Source organism: Atractosteus spatula, chromosome 2, assembly GCF_055471065.1.
Source record: "Atractosteus spatula isolate fAtrSpa1 chromosome 2, fAtrSpa1.hap1, whole genome shotgun sequence".
In the NCBI taxonomy this organism is placed as follows: domain Eukaryota; kingdom Metazoa; phylum Chordata; class Actinopteri; order Semionotiformes; family Lepisosteidae; genus Atractosteus; species Atractosteus spatula.
In genome coordinates this window covers 9,870,988-9,898,713 of record NC_142707.1, presented here as the reverse complement: position 1 = coordinate 9,898,713, position 27,726 = coordinate 9,870,988, and the positions used below count along the sequence as shown (strand labels likewise).

The 27,726-nt window shown below is 40.1% G+C and overlaps 1 protein-coding gene across 2 annotated transcripts; it reads left to right on the top strand.

Moving 5' to 3' along the window:
• Positions 1-228: 228 nt before the first annotated feature.
• Positions 229-26,621, top strand: LOC148839194 (prominin-2-like). 2 transcript variants are annotated; one of them, XM_088935034.1, is made up of 23 exons: positions 229-964; positions 1,966-2,009; positions 3,773-3,975; positions 6,142-6,262; positions 8,103-8,166; positions 8,297-8,386; positions 10,850-11,043; positions 11,683-11,748; positions 12,174-12,237; positions 12,701-12,851; positions 13,257-13,409; positions 14,908-15,031; positions 16,025-16,113; positions 16,495-16,579; positions 16,854-17,000; positions 17,260-17,331; positions 17,806-17,895; positions 19,755-19,808; positions 20,060-20,140; positions 20,475-20,543; positions 23,991-24,080; positions 24,853-24,959; positions 25,375-26,621. In XM_088935034.1, the coding sequence occupies exons 1-23, from the start codon at positions 739-741 to the stop codon at positions 25,487-25,489; spliced, it is 2,499 nt and encodes an 832-aa protein (XP_088791160.1). In that variant the 5' UTR covers positions 229-738; the 3' UTR covers positions 25,490-26,621. The 2 variants fall into 2 exon arrangements, with proteins under 2 accessions (XP_088791160.1, XP_088791168.1); XM_088935042.1 differs by lacking the exon at positions 1,966-2,009 and having other exon boundaries at positions 865-964.
• Positions 26,622-27,726: the final 1,105 nt, after the last annotated feature.

Here is a 27,726-nt window from a genome sequence, read left to right as displayed (position 1 = left end):
GAACATTAGTGTGGGAGGAGATCAACAAGAAATCAAACTAAATAGAATGCACACTGCTAGTTTATCATTACTACTAATACTGTAGGTTAACGTTTATAAGAGGGATAAATACAGACCTTCCAACTATTTTAAGTAGACTTAAGATAACAGGACATACTGTGTGTTTTGTTCTATTTCCGCTGCTTCAGCTGTTGCTAACAGACAATAGTAATTACTTGTAAAACCGGTTGATTCATTCGCAGTGCGCCGCCCTGACGCGCGGACAGTACTCAAGCGCAATCATGCGGTCAACGGACGGGATGGTGGTGCACAGACGCAAGCAACTTACCAAACAAGAACTAACACTAAGAGACTGGTAAACTGCAGAGCAAGGTGTAACATTCTCCTGTTCGAAAGTACACTTTAAATTAAACAACGTAGAAATCGTAAAAAAAAACCAACAACACACGTTTACAAAAATACGTGTGGAAATAAAGAGATATTGATATATACAGTATATTACTTTTGGTAAGATCTGCGCTCCTGAGAAGTCCGTAAGGATTCACCTTACGGTTATTTTTTTTGTGAAGTTTTTTTTTAAGAACTGCGGTCTAGGAGGGGTTTTTATCCCTTTACTCGAATGCGCATCGACGTCTTGTTTATATCTGAACCCGTTTTAAATTATATCTAAACATAAATTCATGTAATTGTTTAAAGCTTTATAAAATAACATTCTCACAGCCACTCCGTGGTTAGACAATGAAGGCGCTTTGGCGAGGTGGAGTGGTGTGTCTTATAGCGGTGTGCGCTTGGTCCAGTGCGGTTCGGACCCAGAGCTGTTCGAATAGTTCTGTCGCTCTCCAGTTCGGCACCATAGACAAACACGAACCAAAACGGACACCGAATACTGCCGGTTCGCTGACGCAGCTTTACAGCTTTGTTCACCTGTTTCTGGATGCGGTGCAGCCTAATTCCTTTCCCAAAGGTAAGTCTTTTTTGTTTCTTTGGATCTAGATTTACACAAAAGAAGTACATTACTCCACCCTGGAAGTATTCTCAGTGAAAAACAGCGTGAGGATTTTCTTTGACTGGGTTCTTGTAGGGTCATATACCGCTGTAGGTGAATGTCGCAAGAGACTGTGTAGAAATTACATCTTAAAAATTGTAGATACTGTGTGTCTTTTGTACTTGTCTGAGCTGCCATGCATACTGTCATCTTTTCTATTTAAAGCAGCTGTATCTTGTACATGGGAGGCACAGAGGCACAGTGGTCAGCACTGGGGTCCTGGGTTCAGTTCCAGACCTGAGGTGCCATCTGTGTGGAGTTTGTATGTTCTCCTTGTGTTTGCATGGGTTTCCTTCAGGTGTTCTGGTTTTCTTCCCGAGTCCACAGATATACTGGTAGGTTAATGGGCGTCTGGGAACATTGTCCCTGTTGTAAGCGTGTGTGTGCCCTGCGATGGATTGGTGTCCCACCCGGTTTGCGCTTGCTGCTGGCTGGGATAGGTACCAGCCCCTGCGCCACCCTGATGGGTGGACCATGCCACCCAGCCAAGTGGTCAAAGCTGATACCCTGGCTTCCTTCAACAAATGGCTGGTGGGGATCCTCACATCAGTTGGCCACTAAAACTCAAACAAGCTAGACGGATCAAATAGCATCCTCTCGTTTGAAAACTTTTATTTTAAACATTGGTGGTCACAAAACATCTCAGGTGGGGAGCTGCATCAGCACACGTAGGCTGCAAAGGAACAGGTAGTAGGTTTATTCCATGCTGAAAATGAGAAGAAAGAAAACGCAACGTTTTTTCCTCGGAGAGTGGAAACGGCCAGCGGCCCCTCTCTAAGGCAACAGATACTAAAAATCCTGTGCTGGCTTTTGACACATAAGCATTTCCATATAATACTGAGGTTTATTTAGAAAGGTGACAAAGAGGGTGCACTCTTTGAAAGGTGACAAAATTCTAAGCACGACAAACTGTGTTTCAGACCTACTGAGAGCTGCCTTGGAGAAACACATTGAACCAGCAGAGGTAAGGGATTCAAATATTAAATGCCTTTTGCTGAAATGAAATATACATCCAAGCTCTGTTTACCAAATGATTTCAGCCTTGCCTTTATTTATTTTAAATATTTGGCTAGGAAATATAAAGAAGAGGAATTTTTGTTAACCCTCTTGCTATTTGCCCAGTCAGGGTGTCATCCCTCTGTGAGGACAGGTGCTCCAACAAAGTCAGATGCCACATAGCTGAACAGAAGGTAGTTCAGGGCAGTGCCTTTGATCCCAATGTGCTGTGCAACTTTCAAGAAATGAAAAGCATGGCTTGTGAATTTCAATACCAGGGTGCTTTGAACAGGTGATCAAAGAGAATTTTAACCACATGCTGTTACCTCCAGGAGGGATTTTAAGCGACATTTTAAAGTGATTTTTACCGGTGCAATGACTGAATATAGAATGAGCTGTCTGGTTTTTATTTCCCAAGGACTGGTATTTGCACAGTAATGAAAAAAACATAACTGGTTAAAGCTCTCAGATTGCTTCACTTCATTGGTCTCTCAGTTTGAAACTTACAAAAGTGGTAAAAACCCTTTAAAATGGTCTAAAAGGATCAAGAAAGAATGACTTTTGTATGTAAAATTAAATTTCCAATTCAGTTTAAATTTAATTCAGATTTCTAATTGAGATTTTTAGTGGAAGGAAAATATTTTAAAAGCCGTGAACTTAAAAATAAATAATATTCCATCAAAGCTCGTAGAAAACAATCAATACTTTAGCCTAATCATGAAAGACAGGCTTACAGCCTCTTAGTTGATTATTTATCTAAAAATAAGGATCTTTATTAGAAATTGTTCTTTTTCTTGTTCTTATAAATTAAATTTCAGCTTATTTCAGGGGATTCAATCTTTTGTCAATTTGAGAAATTGGAGTGGTAATCCCTCTATTGTCTCCTACCCAAAAGCTAGGTGGTCATTCATCTGCAGTAAGAAAGACATGAATTATTTTGCTAAAAACACTTTGCATTTACCTGCTGTGGTTCCTGCAATCTGGTGGTAGCGTGCTGACCTGTAACCCCCCCTTTCCAGCAACAGTGAACGATTCAGCCAGGTGTAACAAAGAGCTGTCTCTGTCCCATAATTACCTCCCTGTGGGAGAAATCAAATCAGGTGATGCACAGAGCAGGTTATTTTAAAAAAGGAGCAAGAATTAACAACAAAGAAGACAAGCGCAAACGTTCCTGGTCACTAGTCAGTGCTCCACCCTTTCTTAAGCCAATATTTTTTTATTTCTAATGTATTTAGTTATGTCCCATAGAATTCACAACGGAACCTTTTTTTTTGTGCCAGTCAAATGACAACTTCCATTGATTTTAACACTGTCATCTGACCAAGAGCACTGTAGGTGTATTTCAGAAACATTATCATTAGGGTCATTCACAGACAGATAAATGTTGTGCATCACTTCCATTAATAAAGAACCCACAACATGCTTAGTTTACAAGTGACACACCAATATCACAAACCACACAGATTGTCCTGATGCCCTTCTTCAATGTATGATTTTTTAAATAATACGGCAGATCTGAATTTATGCGGGTAACAGATATTTTGACCATGGTCTTACTCAGTGAAGCAGACCCACCCTTTTCCCTCTGTGTTCTTTTTATGCTTGAACATCAGCCGTTTTTAAGGGGATTTCAATTGCGGAATGTCTTCTGACATCCCTTGTGATCATTCTGTTTACAGTCTATACAGTAGGTGTGGTGTGGTCTGACTGCCTGTGTGCCTGTCTGTCCAGGTGGCACGCTATGAGGCTGGATACATAGTGTGCCTCATCATTGCTGTCCTCTATGTGTTGCTCATGCCCCTGGTGGGCGTGATCTTCGCCTGCTGTCGTTGCTGTGGAAACTGCGGAGGGAAGGTCAAGCATGATCAACAATCTCTGAGCTGCCATCGCAACACACTGGCAACTTGTCTGGGTGCTATCACAATCATCATCCTGTAAGTCTCCCTTCCAGCCATTCTCAGTAGCACAGCGTGGACGCTCTCAGCTCCACCAGTAACTAAACACCCAAGACAGGGCCGGTCACTTTCAATAGGAATTTCAGGTGCAGTTTCAGGTAAAGAGCCAATTAATTTCTCCTTTATATGAAAGTAAGGATTTCACACCTGTTTTTACACTATACCTTTCAGGCTGATTCAGCGGAATAAATCCTTAGGTTGTGCAACAAATTGGAGCAGTACCGTAATGCCTTTAATACCTTCTGCTTTATACAAAAGTAAATTAAAAGTTCTTCGTCAAGACGATATTTTGAATCGAAATAAAGAAAACAAGAGTACTGCAAGGGGATCTGTCTGATGCTTTAAATTGTTTTCTGTCTAGAATTTTACTTCATCCCACACATTCCTGTAGCTTTATTATGCCTCTAGAGCAGGTGAGCTAGAAGTTTAGTGATCCGAGGTGCTCATCCAGATATTTTCTGAAAGAGGTCAGGGTGTCCACTTTGACAGCTCGTCATGTAAGAGTCTGAAACAAGCTCCCAACCCTTAGTGTAGAAAAGTTTCCTCTTGGTAACAGTTTAAATGCACTTTCCCATAATTTCAGAGGCTTGTGTTGATCCTGAAGAACTCCTTAAGGTTGACTGTTTCTTTGAGCATTCTAGTCTTCTTGCTCAAGACTCAAAAGATTTAATTGCAGTGTTTGAGCCTGTCAGTCCCAGGAATGTTACGGGTTGCTCTTCCCTGGAAAGATTCTAGTGCAGCACTAGAATCTTCTTTTTGGTAACTCGGTGATCAGAATTATTTACACCATACTCTAAATTAGAACTTGCTAGAACATTGTAAAATGTTATCATAACATTCCTTGATTTCAGTTCTACACGCTTTAAATACACAACTCACATTTTGCTGGTATATGCAGTACATAAATACCAAAATCTTTTTAATTGGTAGCTACTTCAAGCTCAGTGTTTCAGATCTTCTAGTTTGTGTTTATGCTAGTTTCATATAATTGTGTGAAGTCTGTCAAGTGTTGGGAACTACTGTACATTCTCTGAAAATGTATTTATTACCATATCTGATGCTGTATTTGTATCCATTACTGCTGTTGCTTGTTCAAAAAACTTTAATATGTTATTTCAGCAAGACCTCTCTTAGCTACATTCACATTAGCTATGCCCTAGACCCTTACTATCATACAGATAATTTAATTTAGCTCTAATTATTAGATCCTTTACTGTACAAGTAATAGAAGTAAAACTGCCTGGTCTGTTATTGGTCTGTTATTACTTCGTTTAGGTTTTCTACTAATTAATGGATTAGCAATTTTCTACTCCATGGGTACTAACCCTGTCTATTCGGAAGTGACCCTTGGAAAAATTGTGTTAAGAATAACATCTTTTATTTTCTTAAGCATAATTGGTAAAACACCTGATTTGACATATAGTAGATGTCTGGACAAAATAAGAGAAGAAGCAATGTTTTAACCATGTTTAACAATTCAGTTTTCAGCTGCTGTTGTGTCTCTGATGGGTTTTTTCCAACCTGTGTGGGGAAAATTAAAATCACACATTATAACCACTTCTTGAGTCTGCCCCACATAGATTCTGAGACCTTGATTCCTCTAGGGAAATTTCCTGTCCCTGAATGCTATAGTATAGTGTTCTATCCCTTCCATCTATCCTGTCACTTTGGAATACTGTCTGTCCTTTAATCACTCTCTGTGAAACATGTTTCAGTGATTCCAGTTATACCATGACTGGAAACGAATGCAATCGTTTTGATTTCTTGTGTTTTGTTCTGTGTACTGTTGGTACCTTCAGTAGGTGAGAGCACTTAATTATTTGGTCCTTTGAGACTTGGTGTCAAATGGCAGTGGCTGTACTGGAAATGGAGTTCGCCAGCCCCGCCTCACTCTTACTCAGACTCCTAGCTGTGTCATCAAGGGTTTTTCCCAGATCCCAGTTTCAGTCCATTTACTGCTGCCCTGACCTCAATCCCAGTCAGTCCCCATTATAGTCCTCATGCTGAAATGGGGTGTAGTTATGAAGCCCAAGCTGATGTTTCCGGCAAAATGAATTTGCAAGTCAAACCAATCAGGAATCAAAACTGCTCTTGGTCTTGACGGATGTTGTGCTGTGTGGGATCTATATTCTTGTGTTCTCGCAGGGCGGGGGTGATCCTGGCTTTCATTGCCAATGGCAGAGTGGCAGAGAACGTGGACCCTGGCGTGCAGTCTGTCATCTCCGATCTGAAGGACATGGCAGAGCTTCTCTCCTCTCTTCCCGAGGTCAGGACATGGCGTGGGGTCTTGGCATCTGTGAGGCTGGGGAACAGGGGTTTATGGGTTTAGGGCTGAGCAGTGCTGCTGGCTTGAATCCGGAATGCCCAGGAAGGGCGGAGTGGGCACTCACATGACCCTGGCAAAACTCTGAACCTCCTACTGACCTGCTCACCTCTTTTCCAAAATGAGAAGCGAAAAATTGAATGTGTTTCCCGTAAGACGAGTAGAAGGCAAACATTGTAGGGAATCAACTGTACATGTGAATACCACGCATATCATTTCACCCTCCTGACTTTTATTATTTCGCATTATTTGCCTACATTACGATGCATTTAGCACCTGTACAGTTGCATGCGTATCTCCTGGGTGAGCATCACAGATTATCACATGCTTCTTTTTTTCATTGGTGAATCCCTAATGTTCATCATGTTGGAGTTAATTGCTATTAATTCCATTAGAACCTGTTGGGAATTTGGCCCTTATTGGGAAATGGTTTTCGATTATTTCTAATTCTGTGGCTCTGGTTTCACATATGAATAACCCCTTTATTATGATTTATTATGATTTTCTTTTCTATCTGAGGTTATATACCAATGGTGTGGTTAGGATTTCTACATGTCTTTTAGCATCATGTGGAAACAGCTGTACTGAATGTTTTAAACAAGCTTTCAAGCATTGATTCGAACAAAAACCCAGGCCACTGATTGCTTAACGCTGAACTCCCGTAGTAGAGTTAACATCTCTTTTTGCAATAATTATTTCACGGGAATAAGGAAGCAGCTTTTAAAAAAAGAGTCTCATGATGCTATCATCCTGAAAGGTTACTAATTTCGGTCGATACAGCATTTTGAAAAGAAAAAAAAAGCTTATCACTATAGATAGCAGAAGTAAACAATTCTAACCGCAGAATTTATTGTAAATGAAGTCAGGGGAAATGAAGGTGTTGGATTACAATATAATCCTTTTTGTTTCTGCAGTTTTATTATACCAACAGTAAATGCACAAAGTGCAAAAAACAGCAGTCCTTCAGTTTTGGCTTATTTTATAGTCTTTTACAGCCTTGGTTCTGTTACAAACCCAGGAGGTGCTCTTTGAAATTTGGGGTTGACATATTCTAGATGCTGACTTGTTGAGCACCTGCTTTCATTTGAACCAAAAATAAACTCATCTAGTTATTAATTTAACTGTTTTTTACAATTATAATAACTGGAAAATATTATTTAGCTTTACATATTTAACCCATTCCTAATTTAAGCCCTTCATTGCAGTTTTTCCAAAATGAAATAGTAGAAAGAGGCATATCTCTTTTGGAGGATTTAAAAGATAAAAACATAAAATACTGTAAGCAGAAAAGGCAAACAATGCGAAGAAATTGAATATATACAATTCATCTGGTTCATTAGGAGTCATTGAGGTAAGAACGCTTAATGAACATTAAGGTATTTCATAAAGGGCTGTCATTCAGGAGAAGTTCTTATGGTATATTTCATACACTGAATATAAATATATACATAAATGAAACCCAGCATCACACACAACAAAACATCAAATGAAGATATTGTATTACCAATTTAAGCACATATGAAAAATTAGACCCCATTTACTTTCTTTCACAAAGCACTAAATTAGAGTTATCAGAGGTGCTTTTAAGGTCTTAAGGTTAAATAGAGTTGATTGTTATGAAATTGATTACCGAAATTCTGTTAAAAGCTGCCTTCATGAGTCAGAAAACAGGGACTTCAGATCTCTGCTTTCGATGTGTTTTAGAGTAAAGTAATGCCAGAAATGTGTGAAATGAAATTTTTTTCTTCGTGATCTAATTAATTGAATCATTTCTCTTTCACAGAAAATCAGATTTATTGTCAAAGGGTATACTGTCCCTGAGAAAAAAATAACAGAAGAATTAAAAGGTGATCTATCATGTTCTTTTTGTTTCTATATATGCTCAGATGGTTACTGTTCTGTACTGTATTTGCTATTGGCCAGGCTAAAATGCTGTTATTCTCTTATATGTTGGTTCATGTGTTTTATCTTTTCCAGATGTTGGTGATCAAATTGGAAATGCCATCATCTTGTCTCTTGAAAGCTCAGCCTATAATGCAGTGAGGGAGCTGTCCATTTCAGCACAAGGTAATCTATTAAAAAGAAACCAAGCAGTGGATTGACTTCCATTGACACCACTAGAACTCTGGGGCCTTGATGGATACGTCTGTGTCTGTGTGATGTTGGAATTTTTCCTAGTTATACCCCACATATGGTCTGGTCTGATGAAGTAGTGCTTTAGTTTACATCAAAGCAATCGATTTTACAAAAATAATACACATGTATAAAGATATACAGTATGTACCAAGACAAATGTAGTGATGCATTAGTGTGACTGATGTTAACAGGATTACAGAAGAATAGTAAATAATTCCTCTATGTCCGAATAACAAGCCAAAAATCTGAATCCTAGGGAATCCTTTTCACCAACTCCCTCTCATATAAGCAAAATAGTGAGACTGTTAGAACAGTTTATGTAACAGGGTTACATATTTCTGTTACAATCATCTCTTGTGTTAATGACAGTTTATGATCTGGTAAAGCCAGTTTTCCTTAGTGGAAATGACTGGAAGGCAGCAACTAAAATCTAGAAAATAGTATACACATGTACAGATATGTTGTAGGGGTTTTGTGAACTTCCTGGAACAATTTATTAATTGTAACAGTAAATTACGAGTTGACTCTTTTATGTTGATTAGAGGATCAATTGTCAGAACAATCAGCAACACACACACACACACGGAATACAGTAATACATAAAACAGTGCATATGAAAATATATCAGTCTGCCTGGATACAGAGGGCGGATCTTATGTGAGGGTTACCAAGGTATTGTAGAATATCACAAGAGATACAAACAAGGAATATGCTCCAGTATACCATATCGTTAATCAGTCTCATTAATACAGATTCTACATTCAATACATTTACTCATACGGATCAAGTTGATGTCAACACCTGTTGAGATAACAGTTGAATTCTCGAGAGGCAATGTAGAATACTGGGTTACTGATCCAGACGCGGATTTGCATTTCAAATCCTGGTGTAGCTCCCGGTCCTGGTGTAGCTCCGAGTCGTGGGAAGAAGGAGAAACAGCCGCTGCTGCAACGTGCTAGACAGCGCTGCTCTCGCAGGACCTCCTCTGGGCTGAACTGCGGGTCCGAGCAAGCCGCTGTTTTGGGGGGAGGGAAAACTGAAAACAAGGATTGAGTTGTTGTCAAGGGTCCAACCGTAACGCTTCTGTCGATCAGGCGGGCGTCCACGGCGGTTTGCTAGCATTCACGAGGTCTGTGCTGCGGGCTTCTAAAGAAGAATTCCATCTTAACCTACGGGCTTCCCCCTGGCTCAGCGCTTGGAACAAAGTTGCCCACACTCAGACAACAGTGCCGGCAGTCACGTGATTAAGTCAGGGAGAGCGCAAGGCGGGACGGAGGAGCCTGGTCTGAGGCCTGTGCGCACCTTTTTAACTAGAGACAATACGGCTGCTGATTGGTCGAGAGTTTGGCGGGCATTTGGGACCCACGAACCTGATTGGTTGAGTAGCAATGAACTTTGACCCTTGGACCTCAATCCAGATGTTCCCGAGAATTTCAGGGACAGATAGACACCAGGAATGGCCATTGATCGTGACAGTTTAACCGCATCCCCATTCTGGTTCCTTATCAGTAAGAAAACACATGGAATGGCCTCTGTGTGTCCATCACACGCAACACTTAATTCCATCTTACTAATAAGCATTGCCGCTACAATGTGCTCTTTTAAATACCTTCCCTGGATAGATGTATGACATTAGTTATCCATTACCAGCAGTTACTCTGAACTTTTTAATATTTGCCTATTTATTACCAGTTATGCATATAAAGTGGATGCTGCACATTATATAATGTAAGGAATTATTATATAAAATTATGACACCAACAAGAGAGAGAAAAAAACATCTAAGAACATGAAAAAAGATAAAAAATACAAGTGTATTAGTCTTTTCAGATATACTTCAGTAGTGAACCAAATACATAAGCTATTCCAATGAAAAACCACCATTGTGCAATTTAGGTGGGTATTTTCATAATAAAATGAGCACAATAATACATTTAAACTTCATTTGTATTTGAACTGTACAGAACTCACTGAACTATTTAAAGCCTGGGACTGCTTAGCAATTTCAGACATGTTCTTTAGTTTCTAAATAATGACAACAATGCATTAAGAAAGCAACATCCCCTCCCATTTGTTTGAAAGGATTAAAGATCTGTCTCTCCCACTAGGTCTTAAATTACGTAATTTGAGGAAGCTTTAAGGATTAATACACAAATAATTCATTCACACTTATTCCTGTAAATGGAGAAACTCCCCAACCTGGTCAGAGCTGGAAAGCAATTAGCAGGTGTCAAACTAGACTTAAATTTCAATGTTGAGATTTTTATAGAGGTATTTTGTGGGTGGCAAAAAGAAATGTGGAATATGAGTTAGCTCACTTCTATTGTACTTATTTGTGTATTCGTGGTCATGGTACTATGATGTTGTATCTTTTATTATTCTTTCCTCTCACAGAGGCAGTGCATGTAACAGAGCTTCTGCAATCCATAAATGAGACAACAGCCACCCTCCAGTCTCGTCAGATCTCGCTGGTCTCTGGGCTGAAACATCATCAGGAAGCATTGCAAGCCATAATGAAGAACTGTAGAAACTGTTCGGCTCTGTCTCCTTATGTGGGGAAACTGCAGATTGATGCAAACTACAGTGAGGTGAACAAGCCGATACTGACCTAGCCCCAGCTGCCATCAAATATATTGGACTGGATCGTCATGCTTGCTCTTAAGAAGCCATTGCTTTCAGAATGGTTAAGACTTATATTAAATCTCACCTTAATCAATTTTTCCCTTTATATGACATTTTAGATCCAGTTTTGGTTGAGATCTTTCTTCAGATTGCACTTGCTCAATTTATTATTCAAAATTCACAATACAATACAGCATTTTCCTATTTGCGGATCCAATGATCAAGGCATTAATTGAACAATTCAATTCATTTTGCTTGACCTAAATAAATGAAAGCCCATGTGGCATGTACATTCCAAGCTAATCACCTCTTCACACTCCTTAATCCAGTATACGTGCTTAAATATCAGACTGAGAAGAGTAGCAGGAATCTAGTTACGGTAATGAAGCCACTTGACCAATTTACTGAAGCTACAAGTGTCCCCCTACGAGCTACACAGATTAGATTCAAAACAGTGGCCTCCTACCTCTGTAGTTCATCCTGTTCTCTGTACTCTGGGCATGGGCTGCTCCTCGAAGAATCAAATGAACAAACACATTTTGTTGGATTTTATAACTTTGCGAGCAGGTACTGTTATTACAGCTGTGTTCTATGAATTGTTGTAGATTCCCAGTGTGGAGAAAGAGCTGAAGAGTATGCCAACAGCCAACCTGACAAACCTGGTTGAAAAGGTGAGCTGGAGCAGGTGACCACAGCCAAACTTTAGAGCTAAAAGATCCAACATACAACAGTCCAGATGGTAAAGCCTGCACCCACCCAAGTTTGGCAAATGATATTCCGATTTGTGTAAAATATTATGCACTAGCCTTCAGGATGCAAGATGCTTGTAAGTATTAAACTATCAGTCTGATTATACAATACTATAGTATGGAGCAAGGATAAAAGCTATGGATACTTTGTTCTTCAAAGGGTTTTAGGACTGTATTTATATATACATATAGTAAATCATATAAAAAACATTACTTCCTTCTCAAAAATCTACAGTCTACAGATGTACTCCCTCCAGAGTGCTGTGCAGAGTTTTATAAAAATTGCAATGATTAAGTGAAAGACTTATACTGTGAAAATAAAAACATCGCTATTATCTTTGTTTCAGGGAAATAAAACCTTCCATGATATTCCACAGATGTGTAGAAATCAAACCACTAAGAAAGTAGATGGTAAGTACTTTGATCAGATGCTTACTGTCATTAAATTTCTTGTTTTCAACATAAAAAATCCTCTTAATCTGATGCCAACACCCCTGTTCCTTTCAAAAAAAGGACTTTTTAAGATTCTTGGTTCAATTACTACTAATTACCATCCAAACAAGCTGGATGGTAACAAGTCAAATGTCCTCCTCTCTTTTGTAACCTTTCTTATGTTCATAAAAAATAGATTTCAAACAACAGAATTCCTGCATGATCCCCTCAGTTTTCAGTGCCATGTTTCTTGTGCAGATTTGTGATAATCCTTGTCTGTTTCGCTTGGTCTATGTGTTAGGAGGCCTTTTCACTCCCTGGTTGTCTTCCCAAAGCTGGCAGACAATTTCAACTTGAGTAAATACAAACAATACCCCAGCATGTCTTTTAAGAGTCCCATTGCCAGTTGGGTAACACTGTTCACATTGCTCTATCCTCACAGCTATAATACTGTTTCTGGATGATATTCAGAAGTCTATCATGCAGAGCAGCGAGCAGTTCCCCTCCCTGGAGTCCATCTCTCAGCAGATCGCTAATATCCAGAACCCCATTGCATCATATGGAAAAGAGGTCCAGCGATATGACTTTTACAGGTACAACCTGTACAACCTGTACAACCTTGTGCCAGCTGTGGCTCATTACATTAGGATTAGGGATGCAAGTCAGGATGGGGGACAGCCACACCTTTAGTCCTGTTGTGAAGAAGAGACAGCTATTACAAACAAAAATAACCCGATTTTTGTAAATGGGCATCTAGCACTAAACAATACCACCTAACCACAGAGCCAATATAACACTTGCAAAGGGAATGCAAACTGTCCAGCATTCTACCTTCACTTATTGGTTTCATGAGTCCCACTGCATAAATTCTGCAGAGCTTACAAGTCCAGCTGCAATGAAGTCTGCAGCTCTGTCCCCATCCCACCACAGACACACTCAGAAGACCCTTCAGGCTGCTTTGAGTTGCCACCAGTGATTCAGTCTCTTGGTTCTTGCAGGTGGGCTGTGGCCATTGCACTCTGCTGCGTGATCCTGTTCATCGTGGTGCTCAATGTTCTGGGCCTGGCATTTGGGATTGCCGGAGTCAGCTCTCGCCAGCAAGATTACCACGAGAGCTGCTTGGCAAGCACTGGTGCCAACCTACTCATGGCGTAAGGACCCCACTGTCTCCTCACTTCTGTTCAGCATTATGTGAGGGGCATGCCTATCATGTTTAGAAACTCCTCACTGAAAACATAGGATCCATTGGCATTCTGCTGAATGAATATATTGTGATGCCTGATGGGGCATTATAACAAAGTCTCTTAACATAGGCAGGCCCAGGACAACAGACACCAGCTCTAGGGTTCAGAAACAACACTCCTTATTTTAAAAAGCAAGGAATCAACCAACCTCCACAAACCAAACAAAAGCCTAGATCTTCTTTAAGCTGCTAACTTGTGTATTTTTCTGAACTAACCCACAAGGTGGTTGAGCTGCTTACCAGGTTTATATACAAATAACTTTTAAAGTCACACAGACTTAGTTCCATGCAGGACTCAGTCTCTTGCTTCTTCACAAAACAAACACCAAATCTCTCATTTACACAGATTTCTTACATTCAAGCACTCACAGCTCCTTTGTTTGTAGGTCTAGTTCAGCCCTTCTGCACTCCAGTGGTCTTTCACATTGCTGTTCTGACTTCCATCTCCAGACATTAAACTGACTGACCCCCCAGAAAAAAAACCTCAGCTTCCAGCAGTTTAAGTATTCTCTTAACCAATCAGCTCCCTGAAACTGATCAGGTGACAGATGGCAGCAGCAGTTCGTTCCTCAAAGGTTTCTGGGGAATGTGGTCCAGACAAAGTGGACATTTTGGTTGGACCAGCTGTGCCTTCACAGCACTTCAGCATATACACACAAGACGTATTGTAAAATCAAACTGTAACTAAATTCTCAAACAGCTGGGAACCTGCTGGTTTCTATGTGTGGCCTTGATTTTTGAATTCCCAGTCTAGATTTCGCATTGAGAGTCCTGTGCCATCAGCACAGTGGCTGTGCATCAAGCTGTGTGGATGCAGGAAGTCACAGCAGTTAACTGAAGTTTTGAGGTTTAATCTGTTAGGAAAAGGCCTTTTTTGGATAATAGAAAGACGAGACATTATTTCTGATGTTTAAATGGGTAGCTACGTCAGCATGTGTAGGCTGCAAAGGAACAAGGAAAGGTTTATTCCATGTTGAAAAGAGAAGGAAAAAAAACACAATGTGAAGGATCACACCTGAAGAAGGATCCACAGCCGAAACGTTGCGTTTCTTTTCTCTTTTCAGGATAGAATAAACCTTTACCTGTTCCTTTAAAATTGTATCTGCCAATCTGATGTTCACAATCACCTTACCTGTATATATTTCAAAACCCTTCTCTCACTTACCATGAATCAGTTTTAGAGAAGCACATGTTTTAGGATCAGGATGTATTTAGAATGAACCTCTTAGTTCGACAGACTTCCATACAGTATGTGATAACACTATACCTTATAGCTTAAATGTCACATACATTTTCTGCAAAGTTTCCACGCAACAGTCTCCCTGCCCTATAAACAGAGTACACTGTGCTGGAACTGCCACGCATTCACTAAAGCTGTGTCTTTATCCGGCTGTGTTTCTTTGCAGGGGGGTTGGTTTCAGCTTCATCTTCTCCTGGCTGTTTATGCTAACAGTGTTCGTCACCTTTGTGGTGGGAGGGAACGTCTATACCTTGGGCTGCAGGAGCTGGCACAACAAGGAGATCTTTGCAGTAATTGAACCTAATATCTTTGTTTGCTTTTGTTCCTGGCTTTGTTTGCACTTGGGTAATATTCTTTCCCATTCCTTTTCTCTGGAAATATCTTTGGCTCATTGGAGTTTTAAATAAATAATAAACCTTACACTTATATCACACTTTTCTGGACACTCCACTCAAAGCGCTTTACAGATAATGGGGGACTCCCCTCCACCACCACCAATGTGTAGCCCCACCTGGATGATGCGACAGCAGCCATACGTACTATCACTGGGGAGGAGAAAAGAGTGCTGAAGCCAATTCATAGATGGGGATTATTAGGAGGCCATGATTCATAAAGGCCAGGGGGACATTTGGCCAGGACACCAGGGTAACATTCCTACTCTTTTCGAGAACCTGCCTGGGATTTTTAGTGACCACAGAGAGTCAGGACATCAGTTTTATGTCTCATCTGAAGGACAGCATCTTTTTTACAGTACAGTGTCCCCGTCACTATACTGGGGTATTAGTACCCACACAGACCACAAGGTGAGCACCCCCTACTGGTCCCACTAACACCTCTTCTAGCAGCAACCTTAGTTTTCCCAGGAGGACTCCCATCCAGGTACTGGTCAGGTCGACACCTGCTGAGCTTTAGTGGGTTGCCAGTTGTGAGTTGTAGAGACATATACAGTAGCTGCTGGAGTTTTAAAGATACTGTAGGTCTACTACCTGTACAAAGGGCTGTTTTAATACAGGCAAGGAGACCTCTTTCCAAGAGCAGTTAAACTGGTCTTTTATTTTACAGGTATCAGTAACTGTGTCTCTGGAATTCAGTATGTGTTGTCAGTATGTGTTGGACAGTGCCTTTTGCTTAACGGGGGATTTGAAATGTTTCTTGCACTACCAAAGAAACTAAAAAATGAGAGCATTCTCTCTTTATTTCTCTCTATCAATTAATTTATTGCTTGTTCTGGAGAAATAATTTCAGTCTGTACTGACCTGTCTCCTGTACTCTCTTTTCACCAGTTTCTAGACAGCTCACAAAATCTGCTACCGGTGGGACTGAACATCAGCGAGATCCTGGGAACTAACTTCAGTTTCTCTGAGTTTTACATGTGAGATTCTATGAATTTACACTGCAAAGTTTGTCATTATTATTATTCAAGCATACAGGGTGTATATATATAATGTGTATGTGTATATATACTGTTAGTGTAACCATTCTAGATTGTCTGCAGTAAAAAGGCAAATATATATGGTCTTTCTTTCCCTAATGCATAAGAACAAGAACATTACAGAAAAGGAGAGAGGCTACATTATCCTGCAGATTCCATTTTCTTTATCCGGCACCCATGACTGTGTCTGTGCCTTTGGTTTTGGGCTTGGTGATATTGTACAAAAACGGGTAGATTAAATTTTCATTCATGCTTTACAGATATGTCACTGATAAATGCCTTTGTGCCAAGAGGCTGAGAGCCCACTTTTGTTTGTTGCAGGACCTGTGAGGAGGGGCAGTCAATGTATGACTACCTGCACCATAGTCAGATCTTTGATTTTAACGATATCCTCAGTATTGACAAGGTAATCGGATTTTTTTTACATGTACCAGCTGTGTCCAGCAGAGGGAGCCCTTTCTCATTTAAAAAAAAATGAATAGCAATCCTATAACATAACAACTTTACCTGCTATATCTTTTTCTGCTCCCATCATCCCTAATCATCTTATTAATTAAGATCTTATTTATTAATTGTGTAATAAAAACTCTTTTGTTCCAAAGTTTTTGTGATTCCTCCTCTCTATTTCTTTTCTGATTCCTTCCTCTCTTACCCTACCCCTGGCCTCCTCCGTCTTGCAGTACTCGGGGGACTTGAAGAATCAGGTCCTGAACCTGTCCGTGGATCTCAGTGAACTGAGGTTGCTGTCTGATGAAGACAAAAAAAGCTTCGATGATTTTAAAGACAGTGGCACCGATAAAATCAACTTTACTCTCCTGAAATCACAGGTAGGGTGGAAATGTGTTACAGGACCTCTTCTGTTTTCTCACCATCGTGTAAAAGCGTTCAAAAGAAGTGATTTTGCTGCTTCTTTATTACTGCTTTCTCCCTGTTTTTACCAACCGTGACTGTCACGTTTAGAGATATACAGCAGCTGTTCTTTACACCAGGAATCAGATTCATGAGAGATGTCTGACTGTGCCTGTCTGAATGCTGCGTGAGTGTGAGGCTCACTCGGCTTTGCTGTGCTTTGAACTCTCCCTGCAGCTGAGCAGGCCGGTGGTGAAGACAGACCTGCTAGGATTTGCAGACTTGTTGAATCAAACAGCCCAGCTGCAGGTGAGTGAGCATCTAGACGCAGTATTAATCCCTCTGCTCTCTGTCTTCCTTCCTGCATGTTCTGCAGCTGAAAGTGGGTTTATGAAAAGTGGGTTGCTTTTTCTCCTTCTTTTCTTTGTCATCGATGGTGTGCAGTACAATTTACCGTAGCTGAACTGTCCTACCCATATCACATCTATCAAAAACAGGAAAGCTGACTCTTGAAAAATAAAGAAGCAATGACAATTAATTAAGTACATTGTAACATTGCAAAAGTTTTAATTAAACAATTTAGGGTATTTCTTCTCCATTCATCTTTTTCCTTTTATGATCTCTTAAGGATTAGTAGACCAGTCAGTCTTATCCTGCCTGATGTGGTTACTTCCATGCAAGCCTAGAGGTTTTCTCACTCTGCTACATTGTGCTAAAGTCCTGTACATTGTGGTAGACTGGAGCACAATGTGTAGCACTGTCTGAAACACAGTGTTTTTTCAGACGGACAGCAGTAAGCAAAAGCTGGAAAACGAGTCTATCAGTATCAGAGTCCTGCACAACACAACAGTGAGACAGCAGGAGAAAGATGCAGTAAGTCCCCATTGCATGTTGAATAATTAATTTTAATATTGTTTTGCCCACTCTGGAAAATCTTTATCCAGCTACATTACGACTATGACCCTTGTGCAAATCAGGTGAGGTGGTGTTTATATATTCTGGTGGTCATATTCTTTTCACTGAGCTTTATTTTAGGTATCTGAACATAAAATGTAACCCTCTACACTTTTCACAAGGATGAGGTATGTATTTAAACAAAGAGCTGTGTAGGAATGGAACAAACCATGCTGTTGCAAGTCGATACTAAGGCTGCGTTCAAAACTACAGCTAGTTGAGATGCTCAGATCAATTATCTCCCATCAACCAAATGACCTGCAAATGGACAAAAGCCCTCTTCTGGTCTGTAACCTGTTAGTTTGTTTTTATGTTATAACAGCTCTCCATGATCAATCCCTAACAACCCACACTATTGCAACCCTCCAAGATAAGCTTTATTCTGACCAGAAAACCAAACATTCGATATGTATCATAAGTGCAAGATGTTGAAAATGTGTAAATTATCTTAACCAGTGAAGCAGTTATCTAGTAGGCTTAGAGAGTCAATCAATCAATCTAAAAACAAAGATCATTACGATGTACTGGGGGTACCAGCGATAAAGCTGGAGGCAGAATGGTGTAAGGCTTCAGCTTATCCAAGAACAGCTTTAGAGATCATTTGTAAACAACATGTGACCATAGTCCAAGATGGGGGAATTTGAACATTTGAACTAATGCAAACTACGCCTTCTTAGCTGACATTTCCTAAAAATCAAACAGATTTTAAATTACTGAAGTAGAGCCTCATAACCCCCCCCTTTTCCCCCCCATCACTTTGAATTCAAAGTAAATTAATTTTGTATAAACCTCCCAGCAACCTAGTGTGGTTCATTTCAATCCAGTTCCATGCAAAATTGTTAAATCCCGGATTAATCAGGACAAAAGTAGCAGTCAGAGCAGCGTTAAATAGTTTGATCATTTAAGAAGCCATTACAAATATTGGTAGCTTAATACTACATATTGCTACTGTGTCCACAGTGTCACGACTGCCAGCCAGCAGAGATCAGCCCACAAGAGAGCTGACCAGTACCAGCAATGGGTTAATAATAATTAAGTGTTAATCCATCAGCACACGCTATACCATGCGGCACGCAGCTCTATTTAAACCACCTAAACTCGCTGCTCGGTATTGATTCCTCTCCTAGAGAGCTCCTACCTCACCTTTTGTTAGAAACCCTCTTGTGATACTTCTTTCGGCTTTTGAACTACCTTTTGCTTCTGACTACGAACTCGCCTCACGTATCTACATATTGTTTCAGTATCTACATACTCCTTCGTCTGCATAGGATCTTCATACCTCATCGCTTGGATTCGTTACACACAGGTTACACACACACCGTTTGTTTTGACATGTTTTGACAAGTGTGTCTGCTATCATTTCTTATCGATGGCCATATCATTATGATGGGAAAAGAGTTTTTGATCTAACACAATAAAAAGAATCACGATGCTCAAGTCTGAGTATGATACCATCCTCTTTCTTTCAACAAGGGTGTTACAAAGGTACATTTTATGAGAAATAACCTTTTTGAAAAGACATTTTCAAAACTAAGCTGACAATGGGAGGTGCTTCTTTACCCAAAGAGTTGTAGGAGTATGGAACAAGCTACCCAGGAAGCTGGTAATCTTGCTTCCTTCGAGAAACACCTGGACAAAGATCCTTAGATCAATTAGCTGCTTACTACCAAACAAGCTAGCTGGGCTGAATCGGCTCATCTAGTTTGTAACCATTTCTGTGTTCTTTTGTTCATATAATTTTAATTTTGACTAGGAAATCTTGTTCCTTGTTTTCACAGGAAAGGTTGAATGCAAGTGTTGACGCATTATCTTATATCAGTAAAGACCTCCAGGTACAGCTTTTACTTTTCATTTTCCCTCTCTGTGTACAGTGCCTTTGAATCTAAGGGTTTTCAAATCATGGCAAATCATGTAATTACACCTTGGTCCTGACGCCAGGGAGTAAGGAAGCACGCCTATATTTCAAAGCATGATTAGTAAAGCAAGGAAACATTACTGCACAATGTTTAGTATAGCTAAAGAATTTTCAAGTTTATTCTGATCATTCAGACAAAACAATTTTAAACTAAACTGTCTCTTCCAGAGGAATATCGACAATGCCCTGCAGAGTATCAACGACACACAGAATAAAATCAACTCAACAGTGCCTCTGATTGTGCAAAATGTAAGTTTTTTTACAGCCTTGCAATTTTTAATGTATAGCTGGGAGACACAAATTAACAAATCATGGCCACAAAAATATTTTTTTGTTTCTCATTTGGGCTATAAAAGATGCAATATACTTTCTGTTCTTTCAAAATACATTCCCAATGGATCCTTTTCTCAAAGAAATGAAGACTTTGTTAACATGGCAGACATTTTAAGTAATGTTTATGAATGCACGTACTAAAATAAAATTCAGCGTAGTTTAGTTTTTATGCTAAACATAACATTATACAGTAATTGCTCCTGTGTGAAGTTGCTATTTGACCAATACAGTTGTGCTGTGTTTCTTGCAGTATGCCCAGTGCATCTTGAACAGAGGAATAGGCTATTTCCAGCAGTATCTGATGTGGGCAAAGCAGATGGTGGGTACTGAGATTGTGTGCTTCAAAACAGAAAATCAACTGTGTTGTACAAACTCCAGCTGTTAGGGGTTGCAATTCTCCGTGTTTTGGGAATTATTTTAAAATCATCCACACATCCATTTTCAAACAGCTTTATCCGATACAGTGCCATGAGAGATCCTGGCAAGCAATGGGCACAAGGCAGGATACATCCTAAACCGGACACCAGTCCATCACTAGGTTGACACACAGACACAAACACACACAGACTCACACCAGAGCCAATTAACCTACTAGTATGTGTTTAGACTGCAGCAGGAAACCAGAGATTTTTAAATCATTAGCTCCTTAAATCATCCAAATGCTTTAAATATAATTACTAAATAATTGTTAATGATAACCACGAAGATTGGACAGTGTTGTACTTAAATGCAGAGAGAGAAGATTATTGCAGAAACATACAATCTCCTGGAATAATAGGGGAATAACAAATTTAAACATTACAATTTCAGTCAGTTGTAATATTCAATTTCTTGTTGAAGTCCATGCTGGCTATTAGTTACCAGGGATTAGAAAGTGTGAATGTTCTTCAGGAAAGTGAAGATGTGGAACAAAACAATCATGGATATGTGACTTTTATATCGTTGAAATATTTATGATTACTGTTTATATTGGGCATTAATTTTATATCACCCCTAATACAAAGTTGAACTTACTTTTCTGAGGAGCTCATGCAACATACTGTTACAAATGGGGGGTTACGAAACTGGTAAAAATCAGCAATTGACCGAGCAGTTTAGTCAATAAGTGAAATAATTATTCATAAACCCCAACTTGTAAGTGATTTCTAGCAATATACCCAAGTGGCTCGTATAATTAGAGGCACATGAATTCTTTATTCTCTGGCACAGCTGTGTTGAGACGAGTAATAATCCAGGCACACGTGGATAAACAAATATTTATTGCAATGACAAGACACAGACTACATGGCACACAACAAAACATACAACACACAACTTAATCTATGTACAGTATTTACAAACAAGGCATTTCAGAGGCCTAACATTCTGGTCACCCAGAAAACCCCAAACTGCTACAAAGCATTAAGCTCTTAATATGCCTACAGAGGCCACATAAGAGATGAGCTGCCTTCTAACTAAATACAAAGCAACCTGCAGTTAAATCTCTCTCTCTGGACCCCAGATGCCACAAAATAAATGGGAGCCTATATCCCTATCCATAAAAATGCACCCTAAGCAGGAAAGACGTTTCTAACTGAGGTATGTTTTACCCAGGAAACACAAGTTCCCTAAACACAGAATAGCAAGCTCTCTCTAACAAGGTTCAAATACTGAGCTCCAGTCAGGTTTGATTTGGATGATCATGAAGCAGGGGCTCTTGCCTGGCGCAAGCTTCAAGTCCCAACTCCCCTGGACTCCTCTCTCTTCTCCTTGTTGCCTGCTTCTCCTTTCTTCCCCCTCCTTGTGCTCTTAATGTGACCTTATATTGTTTGTTTCTGCCCTGCTCCTTTGCAATCATTAACCCACAACTTACCTAGGTACACTATGTTAAGCTTTACAATTGTTCCTGCTCAAGGGATTCCCCCCAGACCTCAGCAAACATCCTCTTTCCTCTAAAATATGAAGTGTTTACCCTTCCAAGTGTCACAACTTTATCTGAAATCTAAGAGACACTTCTCAGTCACCTAAAGCTGTAACAATACCTACTGTGTGGTGGCAGATTAGAGGAGTTCTCCAAGTGGGCTTTCTGATTTTCTCTACCATGCTCTGTTGATCTCATTTGTTTGTATCACAGAAGAAAAAAACAAGCCTAAATGATTTTTTCCACTGTAGGGTTTTTCTGCTTCATTTTTGGTAGCTGTTTATAGTGATGCAAGGTGATGCGCAGAACAGATCGGTTTCTTTTCCCTGAGGCAATGAGTCTCGGTGCACTTTTCACTTCCTGACCTGTGCCTCTATTCTTTTTTCACCATGCATTTTACGACTTCAAAACAAATTGAACACACAAAGTAAACCTTAGCAAAACTTACCAGCCGTTGTCTTTCACCAAAGATTTGAAAGAATCCCCTTTCTTCAGAAATATCTAAACCAATCATAACAAATCATAGGCAGAACCATAAAGCAAGCTCCAGTGTTAGATGAACCAAGATTGAGATCAGACATTCATTGTACACTAACTGAAAACTTCAAACTACCTCTTCTTGGAGATGTGGCATACCTCGGTGTTCAATTAAAAATCAACCTAACAGTGGCTCTTAGATGCAGACCTTGTGTTTTTTGTTAGACTTTTCCACAGCCATTTGATATCAAGTATATCATGGACAGCTTTTTAACAAACCCTTACCAGCCAGACGAGGTAGCGTAATGAAATATTGGTCATCAGATATGGGCAGCTGTGTGGTTAGTGTTCTTGGCTTATCATCGGGAGGTTGTGGGTTCAAATCCCAGGTGAGACACTGCTATGGCAGCCTTGAGCAAAGTGCTTCACCTGAGCTGTTCCACTAAAAATACCCAGCTGTGTGAATAGTTGCAAGTGTATGATTTATGGTATCAGCCATATCACCCTGCAACTTTCAATTGGCTGCCCACTGAAGCTCAGCAGGTGTGAGCCTGGTCAGTACCTGGATGGGAGACCTCCTGGGAAAAACTAAGGCTGCTGCTGGAAGTGGTGTTAGTGGGGCCAGCAGGGGATGCTCACCCTGCGGTCCATGTGGGTCCTAATGCCCCAGTATAGTGATGAGGACACTATACACAAAAAGGTGTAAAGAGATGTAAAACTGAGGTCCTGACTCTCTGTGGTCATTAAAAATCCCCCGGAATTTGTTTCTTTTTAAAGAGTATGGGTGTTACCCTGGTGTCCTAGCCAAATTTCTCATTGGCCTTTACCAATCATGGCCTCCTAATAATCTCCATCTCTGAACTGGCTTCTCCTCCCCACTAATAGCTGGTGTGTGAGGAGTGTACTGGTGCACTATGGTTGGCATTGCATCATCCAGGTGGAGGCTACACAGTGGTGATGGTGGAGGAAAGTCCCCATTACCTGTAAAGCTCTTTGAATGCAGTGTCCAGAAAAGCACAAAATAAGTATAAGGAATTCTTATATACATATGTATGTAGTATCAGCTAGGTAAATCAGTAAGTAGTAAATAAGATATATATTTGTTAACAGTGATACAACTGAGATTAACAAGTACAGTCACTCTTCCCCCACAATGCTATACAGTACCTACCTTCACACAAATGTTATTTTTCGTTTTTCAACCCTCTTGCTATTACGGCCCATTTGCTTCACTTCTTACATCATGTCTGGTTTAAATACAGAAGGTTAAAGAAATGGAAAAAAAACAGATGTTAATTGTTCTGTTACGAGCTCACCTTCGTCAGCAAGTCTCAGGAGATCATTGACCTCAAGGATCAGAATGATAGGAAATGTTTTTTTCATTTGTAGATCCTTAATAGGATTCTGGTCTGCCAGCCACTGGCCATCTATGTGGATAATGTATACACTGTGCTGTGTGAGAATATCATTGATCCCTGGGTGAGTACCATCAGAGACACTGTGTTTTTCTGTCCTTACCCTGGTGCAGGATACAGCACAGTCTCTTCTGTCTGGGAATCTGGTGTATCTTTTGAACTGTACTAGAGTATGTTCATCACATAAGGTCAAAAAATGATGACTATGCCCTTTTAATGTCACACTTTCTTGTGCCTGTGTTTAGTTAGTTGTAAAATTGATATACAATTTCAAATGGTATAATTTAACAGACATTCTGGAGCAAATCAAATTCTGTCAGACTTCTGCTCTCCTGTGTATAGTCATTGGCTGCCCACAGCTCTGCATCCATCTTTCTGCCTTCCCACCCTTCACCCCAACTTCACTTTTACCACTGCCTCCTTAGCTCCTTTGTAAGTAAGGGGGCTAGTGACAGCATTGATCTTAAGCCAACATATTCTTTTCCTCAGCCAGGGGAATTAAGTATGCTGTCCCCTTTATATCTGTTGGCTTTTTTCATTGCTATTAAAATTTTACTGAACTACTGAAAAGGTAATTACTGTAAGTGCCTTTGATTTCTTCTGTGCCAGTGTGTGATGGATGCTGTTCTAATACTTTTTGTGGAGTGAGAGGTAGTGTCCTGTGCATTTGCTGGGCTGCAACAGACATAGTGTTTCTAGTTTTGAAAGCAGCGTCTAGAGGAGAATGTGAATGACTTGTGAGACTGTTGCACTGTTGCAGTACAGTACAATGTGTTCTGCAGCCTGCAATGGTGACAGTCACCCTATGTGACCACTTTCCCATGTCTTTGTTTCAGAATGCCTTCTGGCACTGCCTGGGCTGGTGCTCTGTATTCCTGATACCTAGCATCATCTTTGCAGTCAAGACAGCCAAGTACTTCCGGCCAATCCTCAGCAGACCAAGGTTAGTGGACTCACAAGAAATTAAATTGTGGGGAAGCTGACTGTGTTTTATCTTTAAGGGCTTCACTCCTACTGATGGGTTTTTTTTGTAAATGGATATATTGTCAGGTTTAAGCATGTGGTACATATTTCTGTATGTTTTCAACTACTGGCTGGAATATTGCTTTTTTGAACATTTTTAAAAATATTCATAGTATGTATAAACAAGTCTTAAATCAAAATGTTTCTGAATCTATTGCTTTTTCACATATCTATTTATATGCTAAATGACTGGGGATGGCAACAGCAGTGTCTAATTCCTGACTCAGTAATTTCTCGTCTTTAAAATACTGTATACTGCAGACTTTGGTAGAAAATGTGTGTATAAACGTAAACTCTTTATTTCAGAATTTAATCTGCTCTCTCTGTATTTACAGCATCTCCTTCAAAATGGAAGATATGTTCCAAATCCCCAAGGCAAAGATGATAGAATCCAAAACCAACATCTATGCCAACCCCTTCAATAATATCAACTTAAACTGGAACACCTGAATTTTGACCATGTCGGAAGACGACAATAAATAGGTTTTAAGCAGTGAAAAAGTCTTAACTTTACTGCTTTAACTCTTTAAATAATCCTGCAAAATGTACTGCAAAGCTCTGATCTCATGCTCAATTAATTGCCAATTCTTTAATTGTGTTGCCACTTTAAAAAACGTTTGATCTGTACAAAGGTCTCGAATTCTTTATTGAAAGTTTGTTCTGTAATAAGGTACAAATGTCTGCAGTTCTCTGCTTGCTGATGTTTCTCAGTACGAAGGTACAACTGTGTGCAGCTCATTGCTGACTATTGTTTCTCAGTATGAAGGTACAAATGTCTGCAGCTCTTTGCTTGCTGATGCTTCTCAGTATGGCGGTGCTGTACAACTGTGTGCAGTTTGCTTGCTGGTGTCTCTCTGTCCTTTGGCACTTTGTCTGTTATCAGGCCCCAGGACTCAGAAAGACTCTGGGGCTCTGGGGGTAAGAACTGAGCTTTGTGAATTCTAGATCCTTGGCCAGTGCTGAACAAAAGAGACAATTCTATAGTGTTATGGAAGGCAGGAAGGCAGGAAGAAAGGATGTCATACAGCCCATTTAACCCATCTGGTTCTATCTCTTCACAGTTTCTCAGCCAGTACTGGTCATACTGGGAACAACCCCCCTCCCCTCCAGGTATAAAATATTCTTGAACCCTCCACCCTCCAGAACTCCCGACCTCCAATGTGACAATGTGACAATGCAGAGCAGCCACTCAGGCAGAACCTGCATGTTTTTGGGGAGATGGGAGGAAGAAACCAGGGCCCCCCCAACAAAATTCCCACAGAAAGGAGGAGAACGTGTAAGCTCCATGTAGTCAGTCATACAAGATCCAGAGGAAAATCTTTTACTTTAACTTCTAAAGATAGAATAGATTTTTTTTGTGCTGTAAAAGCATACATAGACTTCATGTGTCGTAATGCAAAGATCGAGAAAATAAAGTCATTGCACTTGAACTGATTGTTGCCGTTCAACGGTAACTATACAGTTAAGACCTTTCATTTCTGTCAGTTTTAGTATAGTTTAGAATGAACATGCTTGAATATGCATTTTAAGACTTTTTCTGCCAGTTCATACAGCACAAACAATAAAGAATAAATTTTCACCACAGAAATGTGTAATTCACTTCTTATCACTTTTGGTAAAGTTGTTACCTTCACCTATAAGAAGGTTAACTTGAAATAATAAATTGTTATGTATAAGGTGGATATTATTATATGATCTCACATATACATTTTTAGTCAAATGTTAATTTTCTTCTCACTTTGGCTAGTAGTCATATCACCCAGCAACTCACAACTGGCAGCCCCCTGAAGGTCAGCAGGTGTGAGCCTGGTCAGTACCTGGATGGGAGACCTCCTGAGAAAAACTAAGGTTGCTGCTGGGAGAGGTGTTAGTGGGGCCAGCAGGGGGTGCTCACCTTGTGGTATGTGTGGGTCCTAGTGCCCCAGTATAGTGATGGGGACACTTAACTGTAAAAAAAAAAAGGTGCTGTCCTTCAGATGAGATGTAAAACCAAGGTCCTGACTCTCTGTGGTCATTAAAAATCCTAGGGTGTTTCTTGAAAACAGTAGGGGTGTTACCCTGGTGTCCTGGCAAAATTTCCCATTGGTCTTTACTGGTCATGCCCTCCTAATAAACCCCATCTATGAACTGGATTCATCACTCTGTTCTCCTCCCTACTGATAGCTGATGTGTGCTGGTGGAGTTGTGCATTGGTGGTGGTGGAGGGGAGTCCCCATTACCTGTAAAGTACTTTGAGTGGAGTGTCCAGAAAAGCGCTATGTAAGCAATTATTATTATTTACTGGCTCAGTTTGTGTAAGCAACTTTATGTCTTGCCTTTGCCTACACAGCACAAGAAGTGCATTTTGACTAGCATGGAGTGGAAAAAAAATAAGTATAGTGATTTACACACACTTGTAAGGTTAGGATAATTTGTCCCCTGGTATTTCACCAGTAACCGAGAACTTGGAATTAATAAACTGGATCTCTCTGGAATAAATATGTTAAGCACAGTCACATTGATTATAATACTAATAATGCCCAGCCCGAACTGTTTGAAAGGGATGTGTGATACTTCATATTTTATTTTTATTCGCAAGATTACTAGATGGGTAATATTTTCTTCGTGAGATCACTCCTGGAACTCTCTCGACTAGCGCCAAAAGTGCGGTGAAGGCGCGTCAAGCCTCAGTCCAAGTATCGCGAGAT